Genomic DNA, 9001 nt, shown 5'->3' with positions numbered 1-9001 from the left:
CAGGGGACCTTGGAATCCAGATCAGTGTGGACCTCTGCCCTGAGAGGTCCAGGGCACGGTGGCCACATATGGCCCTTATTTCCTGCATCTTTTGAGGTGACAGGACACAGCTGTGGTCTGAGAAGTGGGGCCTCAGGTCAACAGAGGAAGGAGTTCCAGGATCCATACAACCCAAGATGTGCCCCCTTCACAAGGACTGGGGATATCCCTGGCTCCACAGAGTATGGCTGTTTCTTTTTTGTAGCTCTAGGGGGACCAGATCAGGGATGGCCGTATGTTCTAGTCTCACTTGTACCACAGGCAGGAAGTTGGGGAGCCCGCAAGGAGATGGGGTCTTGGGGTAAAGGGGGGATGTCTACCCATCTCAGGGAATTGGGGGTTGAGGAAGCACAGGCTTTGGCAGGAATAAAGATGAGTGAGCCAGACAAGGCTATTGGAATCCTCACCCCAGAACCAAAGGGGTCAGCCCTGGACACTTCACCCAGGGTGTGGCATCTTCTTACTCCTGTTTCCAGATCTCAGAGAGGTGAGGACCTTGTTCTCAGAGGGTGACTCGGGTCAACATAGGGACCCCCATCTGGTCTAAAGACAGAGCAGTCCTACGATCTGCCATGCATTTGGGTGAGGAACATGAGGGAGGATTGAGGATACCCCAGGGCCAGAACACTGACAGAGACCGCACAGAAATCAGCTCTGCCCCTGCTGTCACCCCAGAGAGCATGGGCTGGGTCATCTGCCAAGGTCCCTCTCTTATCTTGGGATCATTGATGTCAGGGAGGGGGAGGCCTTGATCTGAGAAGGCTTCACTCACGTCAGTAGAGGGAGAGTCCCAGGCCCTGCCAGGAGTCAAGGTGAGGACCAAACAGGCGCCTCACCCAGGACACATTAATTCCAATGAATTTTGATATCTCTTGCTGTCCTTCCCCGAGGACCTAGGCCCGAGTGGCCAGATGTGGGTCCCCTCCTGTCTTTCTGTTCCTTATCATGGATGTGAGCTCTTTATTTGGATTTCTCAGACCAGCAAAAGGGTGGGATCCAGGTCCTGCCAGGAAAAATGCAAGGGCCCTGCGTGAGAACAGAGGGGATCATCCACCGCATGAGAGTGGGGATGTCACAGAGTCCAGCCCACCCTCCTAATAGCACTGAGGGCCCAGGGCTGTGCTTGCAGTCTGCACCCTGAGGGCCCGTGGATTCCTCTTCCAGGAGCTCCAAGAACCAGGCAGTGAGGCCTTGGTTTGAGACAGTGTCCTCAGATCACAGAGCAGAGGACGCACAGGCTGTGCCAGCAGTCAACGTTTGCCCTGAATGCACACCAAGGGCCCCGCCTGCCGCAGGACACATGGAACTCCACAGAGTCTGGCCTCACCTCCCTACCGTCAGTCCTGTAGAATCGACCTCTGCTGGCCGGCTGTACCCTGAGTGCCCTCTCACTTCCTCCTTCAGGTTTTCAGGGGACAGGCCAACCTGGAGGACAGGATTCCCTGGAGGCCACAGAGGAGCACCAAGGAGAAGATCTGTAAGTAGGCCTTTGTTAGAGTCTCCAAGGTTCAGTTCTCAGCTGAGGCCTCTCACACACTCCCTCTCTCTCCAGGCCCGTGGGTCTTCATTGCCCAGCTCCTGTACACTCCTGCCTGCTGCCCTGACCAGAGTCATCATGTCTCTTGAGCAGAGGAGTCTGCACTACAAGCCTGAGGAAGCCCTTGAGGCCCAACAAGAGGCCCTGGGGCTGGTGTGTGTGCAGGCTGCCGCCGCCTCCTCCTCTCCTCTGGTCCTGGGCACCCTGGAGGAGGTGCCTACTGCTGGGTCAACAGATCCCCCCCAGACTCCTCAGGGAGCCTCCGCCTTTCCCACTACCATCAACTTCCCTCGCTGGAGGCAACCCAATGAGAGTTCCAGCAGCCATGAAGAAGAGGGGCCAAGCACCTCGCGTGTCCTGGAGTCCTTGTTCCGAGCAGTACTCACTAAGAAGGTGGCTGATTTGGTTCGTTTTCTGCTCCTCAAGTATCGAGCCAGGGAGCCGGTCACAAAGGCAGAAATGCTGGAGAGAGTCATCAAAAATTACAAGCACTGCTTTCCTGTGATCTTCGGCAAAGCCTCTGAGTCCTTGCAACTGGTCTTTGGCATTGACGTGAAGGAAGCAGACTCCACCGGCCACTCCTATGTCCTTGTCACCTGCCTGGGGCTCTCCTATGACGGCCTGCTGGGTGATAATCAGATCATGCCCAAGACAGGCTTCCTGATAATCATCCTGGTTATGATTGCAATGGAGGGCGGCCGTGCTCCTGAGGAGGAAATCTGGGAAGAGCTGAATGTGATGGAGGTATATGATGGGAGGGAGCACAGTGCCTATGGGGAGCCCAGGAAGCTGCTCACCCAAGATTTGGTGCAGGAAAAGTACCTGGAGTACCGGCAGGTGCCCTACAGTGATCCTGCACGCTATGAGTTCCTGTGGGGTCCAAGGGCCCTCACTGAAACCAGCTATGTGAAAGTCCTTGAGTATGTGATCAAGGTCAGTGCAAGAGTTCGCTTTTTCTTCCCATCCCTGCGTGAAGCAGCTTTGAGACAGGAGGGAGCAGCTTTGAGAGAGGATGAAGAGGGAGTCTGAGCATGAGTTGCAGCCAAGGCCAGTGGGAGGGGGGCTGGGCTAGTGCACCTTCAAGGACCGTGTCCAGCAGCTTTCCCTGCCTCGTGTGATGTGAGGCCCATTCTTCACTCTGTTTGAAGAGAGCAGTCAGCATTCTCAGTAGTAGGTTTCTGTTCTATTGGATGACTTGGAGATTTATCTTTGTTCTCTTTTGGAATTGTTCAAGTGTTCCTTTTAAGGAATGGTTGAATGAACTTCAGCATCCAAGTTTATGAATGACAGTAGTCACACATAGTGCCGTGTATATAGTTGAGTAGTAAGAGTCTTGTGTTTCATTCAGATTGGGAAATCCATTCTATTTTGTGAATTGGGATAATAACAGCAGTGGAATAAGTATTTACTTAGAAATGTGAAAAATGAGCAGTAAAATAGATGAGATAAAGAACTAAAGAAATTAAGAGATAGTCAATTCTTTTTTTTTTTTTTTTTTTTTTTTTTTTTTTTTGAGACGGAGTCTCGCTCTGTCGCCCAGGCTGGAGTGCAGTGGCGCGATCTCGGCTCACTGCAAGCTCCGCCTCCCGGGTTCACGCCATTCTCCTGCCTCAGCCTCCTGAGTAGCTGGGACTACAGGCGCCCACAACCGCGCCCGGCTAATTTTTTGTATTTTTAGTAGAGACGGGGTTTCACCGTGGTCTCGATCTCCTGACCTTGTGATCCGCCCGCCTCGGCCCCCCAAAGTGCTGGGATTGCAGGCGTGAGCCACCGCGCCCGGCCGAGATAGTCAATTCTTGCCTTATACCTCAGTCTATTCTGTAACATTTTAAAAGATATATGCATACCTGGATTTCCTTGGCTGCTTTGAGAATGTAGGAGAAATTAAATCTGAATAAAGAATTCTTCCTGTTCACTGGCTCCTTTCTTCTCCATGCACTGAGCAGCTGCTTTTTGGAAGGCCCTGAGTTAGTAGTGGAGATGCTAAGGTAAGCCAGACTCATGCCTACCCATAGGGTTGTAGAGTCTAAGAGCTGCAGTCACGCAATCAAGGTGGCAAGATGTCCTCTGAAGATGTAGAGGAAAAGTAAGAGAGAGTGAGGGTGTGGGGCTCCAGGTGAGAGTGGTAGAGTGTAAATGTCCTGAGCTGGGGCATTTTGGGCTTTGGGAAACTGCAGTTCCTTCTGCGGGAGCTGATTGTAAGGATCCTGGGTGGATCCAGGGCCAGATTCTCAGACGGTGAGAGAAAAGCCTGAGTTGGAAAGCTGCTCTGAGGAGTTTCTTTTGGACGGTGGATAAACAGAGAGGAGTCTCCACCTAGGCAGGATTGGAAAGTGTTCTGCGCTTTTTTTTTTCCCATTGCTTCTGAACACAGCGCAAGAGCTAGGTGATGGACACCCATCGTCCGAAAGCGTTTCCTGAGAGAGAAGCGTGAATCTCCCCGGAATGGAGATCCAAAAGCCACTGGCCAGGCACTTTTCTACCTGGCTGGGAGGACCAGAGCTGACTCTTAAAAAGGCATTCTAATGAGGTTATCTCACGTGCAATTTGGCCAGTTGTAAGCAAGATTTCGTATGTTGACAAAATGAATGAAAATAGTGGTTTGGATGGAAAGGTATGTGGGAGAGAGTAAAGGAGTTGGTTTTTGACTCAAATTCTACGATCTTTGAGCTGTATCCGCCTAGGGGAAGTCGCACACCCAAATTTTGAAGTACATTCTCTAAGAGGCAATACTTACTGAATTTTAGGAATGAAACTTCCCTTTTTGGTTAGTTATTCCATGTCCTATTAAGTTGTATATTCTCTGATAAGTCCTGGAGAACAACAACAAAATCCCAGAGTGGTAGGGTCTGGGCTCAAATAATATTAGAAATAACAGCCACCTGCTATCCATTAAACTTGTAATTTACTCCAGGCCCTGAACCAGCTGCTTCACTTGCATGCACACACTCCAACAGTCCTAGCGGAAGGGTCTAATCACACCTACTACACAGATGTAGAACCAGAGGCACACAGGGCTTGGGTATTTCCCAGGATCACGTGCCTAGTAAGGGACAGGGCTGGAACCCGATCCCTGATCTGAATTCCTGTAGAGCCCATGCTGTTCCCACTCCTCCCAGCCTGTGGCCCACCTCCTGAGTACTACTTCCTTTCTCTTCTCAACACTGTGCCATATGTCTCTGGTGACAAAAAGAAAGACCCCGAGGCCAACGTACTAAAAACAGACCAGGGGAAGGTGACAGTGAGAATCAAACATCATTTGAGGCTGGTGTGCACTGGGTTCCTTGAGAGTTGATTCTGCCAAGGCGTGGGCATTTCTGTCCAGTTCCAGCACTTTCCCGAATTGCAGTGAGTTTCCCCTGGTCACTTCCATGTGTCCTTTCTCACTCTGGAACCTGGCTTGCTGACCAGCTTGTCACTGGTCCCCACAGAACAGCCAGAATCACCTGCTCACCTCCTGATGGCGCATTCCTTTTCCTTGTAGAAGTCCTCTGGATGTCCCATCTCTCACCCAGGAAGCCATGTGATATCAACACCCCTTTTGAATTCCCATGGGATAGTGATGTTTACACACCTGGGTACCACTCTGCTTATCTTCAGTACACTCTCCAAGTGCTTTATGAATGTGCTGAGTAGAGTCTGATTTGCCATATTACCTAAGGGTTCTTGGGATGTCGCCCTGAAATTAGAAGGTTTTGGAACCACCTTGATACTTGAAGTTGGACTTTAACAGGGTGTCTTATTTGGAGTTTACCTCTGAGCACATACACAGATGAATGCTTTAAAACCAAAGCTACCTCATGAGTGTTAGATGAGGGGAAGCTTTGGAAATTAGCAGAACAAACACCTACTTACTGAATTCCTAAATCCTTGGAGTCCCCCAGGAAGTGAAAAATGATTGCTTGAAGACATTTCCGCTCTGATGGAAAATGAATAATTAAGCAGCTTTCTACTGCTGCTTCTCTGTTTAACTGCCTCCCAGGAAAATACTGGCTTTCAGTGTACCTAGAGGCACCTGACAGGAGCTCAGGCATGTGGAGGGTAGCAGAAACTCACAGGTTAAGATTTTGACCTGGAATCAAATGGAGAAAATAATTGTAGTCTACTCAGGATTCAAAGGGTCATGCAAAGGGAAGCCTTCCTGCTGAGACTTTCAAGATTCTTGGACAGTTCGTTGTAATCCTATATTTGAAAGCATCGGTCACATATTAGGCACTGGAAACAAGGTGGAGAACTTCAAGTCAAATGTGGCCTTTTCAGAAACTCCTCTGAGAAATGAGAAGGGTAGTGTAATGCCAAATACTACCAAATAATCATAATTGCTTTATTTATTTATGAGGGATTCTCGCTCTGTTGCCTCGGTTGGAGTGCAGTGGTGTGATCTCAGCTCACTGCAACTCCGCCTCCTGTGTTCTAGCAATTCTCCTGCCTCAGCCTCCCGAGTAGCTGGGATTACAGGCACCCACCATCATGCCCAGCTAATTTTTGTATTTTAGTAGAGATGGGGTTTCGCCATGTTGACCAGGCTGGTCTCGAACTCCTAACCTCAAGTGATCCACCTGCCTTGGCTTTTCATTGTGCAGCTACTAAGTAATAGTTTATGGGGGAGACTATAATGCTCACCCACATCTTGTCTTCTTCCCCTTTCTGTACACATGGGAACAGTACGGCCCACTTGCAGTTAGGAAGGGTCACGTGACCTTTCCTTGACACTGAAACACGAACAGAGGTGTGTTTGTCACATCCCGGCATGTGAGAGCCAGTGCGCCATTTCCACACTTTCTTCCTCCTTTCAATGGTAAACAAGGCGGCTTCATTTTGACATGATGGAATCATAAGGTGGAAGCAGCCTGGATCCCTGGGTCATGTGAGAGTGAGGAGCCCCTGCCAAACTGCATCAGAACTTAGGTGCACATATAATACACTTGGGTTGTGTCAAGCTATTCACGTTTCAGGACTTGTCTGTTGCATTAACTAGTAGTTTCTTATACTGCCACAGCTACTCCTTCTGTTGTTAGGTATAAATATTTCTACTAAAAGGTAGTACTGTGTATATTCTTAGGGCAAAAATTATAGAAAAGTAGATAATACGCACATTTCCTCTCTACAAAGTTCCTCCACAGTTTAACCCCCTCCTCAGAGGTCACCACAATGATCAGTCTTGTGTGTTATTTTCCAGCTGACTACAGGCTTTTCACGGACAGATAAAGTATAGTAATATATCATTTTTATTTCACATGCAAGAACAGTGATGTACATATTGAACTGCAACTAGCCTTTGTCAGTTTATAAAATGGATACGGGATCTTTCTAAACAATACATATATAGATCTATCTCACTTTTCAAATTACATTCTATAATTCTAAAGTAGGCATACACCATAATTAATTAAACTATTTTTTTTCCTGAAAGACACATAAGTTGTTTCTCATTTGCTATATGATGACTAGAATAAGATCAACAGCTTTGAGTGTAAATCTTTGGGCAAGCATGAATGTTTTTTTATAAGAAAGATGTATAACATGGACATCGGGTTAAAGTGAAAAAGGTGGCAGACTGAACAGGTGCCAGGAAAGGACAGCAGACAGGAAACCCTCAGCCCGTGAGGGACACTGGGAGGATCCAGGGGAGAGCAATGGCCAGCGTCCATGAGAGAGACCACATGTGAAACCAAGTCCATAGAGCCCCAGACAGGCTGGCATTCACAGCTCTGAATCGAGTTCAGCCCGGTGGGGGCAGGGGCCTGAGGAAGACAAGGGGGAAGGGAGGAGGGAGGACAGGACAATGAACAGAAATAGGCTTGGGAAATCCAGGCACCATCACTACCAGCTGGAGGGGCTCGTGTGATCCGAATGGGCAGGCCTGTTGGCTGAACGCACCAGTGGCATGCTGGACACACCACCGTGCCACAGAATCCCCTTCCCTCTCTCAGCAAGAGCTTGGCTGACTCCCTGCATCATCCTGGGCGAGCTCCCTCTCCTGACCTCTCCAGTAGTCCTGTGCACCTTCGCCAGCATACCATGGCTGGAAGCTGTCTTCATGCCTGCTGGGGGCTGGAGTTTTATCTCCTGGGGACCCTTCATAGAGGCTGGGCCATGTGAGTGGGTTGCTGACTGATGACCAAGTGCCGAGATGGGCCAGGAATGCCACTGAGCAGTTGAAGGGGGCATGTGGCCGCTTGGAGGGGAAATTGGAGGAAGAGTGCCCTGGGACTAATCAGTTGAGACTGCAGATGAAGGACTGGGTGTGGACATGAGTTGAAAATGATTCAGGTGGTGACCCTGCCTCAGATGGACTCCTGTGGCTTCTGAGCTCTTGGCACACAAGGGAGCAGGTGTCCCAGCACTGTGATCGCTGGCCTATGTTGCTCTCAGACACTGGCTGGGATAGAGGGCTGGCCCAAGGTGTGGACATAGGCAGGTTGGATGGAAACCCAGTGGAGATGGCACCTTTCCTTGTTAAACCGATGGGGATGTGCAGGGTTCAATGCAGGGAGCATCCTCACCTCCATGACAGTATTTAGGCCTGGTGAGGAGGCGTCTGCAGTAGCCCTCTCAGTAGAAGTTTCCACGGGAACTGTGAACTCAAGTGAGCACAGGTGAGGGTACTGTGAATTTCCTTATGGAGGCAGGAGGCCCAGATGGGGCAGACTCCAAGATTTGAATCAGTGAATTACCATCCCTGGTCATTTCATTCATTCACTCACTCACTCACTCATTCATCCATTTATTCATCCATTTATTGAACATATGGTGAGGAAACACCAAGTCATCAAAAGAAAAGAAAGTGGCAATGTTCTTAGTTCAGTCTGTCAGGGTGGGGGCAGAGGGTGAGATGGAAAGCCATGTGAGTGTTTTAGGAAGTGAGGGACTGTGAACTGATGGAGGGAATCTCTATTGATCTGAATTCTGAGGCTGCTGACTAGGTGAAGTTGTTCCCTTAGTTGAGAGTGAGGGTGAAGGAGGAAGAGTTGGTGGATTTGACGAGGAAGAGTGTGGAGGACGAGGTCCATGTGCAGTATGTGGATGGGGAGGTGCTGTGCCTGTCCAGGTGGAGCCTTCGTGTGAGCAGTAGGAAAATGAGTCTGTCAATTTGGATGGGGGCCAGGGCAGGACATTAGGTTTGGCTGCATCAGTGAGGGTGGTTTGAGGCCCCAGGTTTAGATTAAATGGACTGTTGTGTAGATTGTGGCCCACATGCTTGTATTAGTCAGGGTTCTCCAGAGAAATAGGACCAATACGTTATGTTTTTATATAATACATAACCTATATAATAGGGAGTAGGAAAGGAGCCACCGGTGTAAGTCCTGGAGCCTGAAGGCACGAGAACCAGGAGTTCCAATGTCTGAGAGCAGGTGAAGATGGATATTGCAGCTCAGAAATAGAACCAGTTCACCCTTCCTCCACCTTTTAGTACTGTCTTGG

The 9001-nt window shown here is 49.4% G+C and overlaps 1 protein-coding gene across 1 annotated transcript; it reads left to right on the top strand.

Moving 5' to 3' along the window:
- The first annotated feature begins 1600 nt into the window (after positions 1 to 1600).
- Positions 1601 to 3318, top strand: LOC695155 (melanoma-associated antigen 1). Its single transcript, XM_015129207.3, has one exon. It carries the CDS (start codon positions 1655 to 1657, stop codon positions 2603 to 2605), a length of 951 nt encoding a protein of 316 aa, XP_014984693.3. The 5' UTR covers positions 1601 to 1654; the 3' UTR covers positions 2606 to 3318.
- Positions 3319 to 9001: the final 5683 nt, after the last annotated feature.

The sequence above is a fragment of the Macaca mulatta genome, chromosome X (genome assembly GCF_049350105.2).
Source record: "Macaca mulatta isolate MMU2019108-1 chromosome X, T2T-MMU8v2.0, whole genome shotgun sequence".
In the NCBI taxonomy this organism is placed as follows: domain Eukaryota; kingdom Metazoa; phylum Chordata; class Mammalia; order Primates; family Cercopithecidae; genus Macaca; species Macaca mulatta.
This window is presented reverse-complemented; position numbering and strand designations above follow the sequence as displayed.

What these genes read in the sequence shown, in the direction of transcription:
- LOC695155 (XM_015129207.3), top strand. Translation starts at nt 1,655, where the DNA reads ATGTCTCTTGAGCAGAGGAGTCTGCACTACAAGCCTGAGGAAGCCCTT.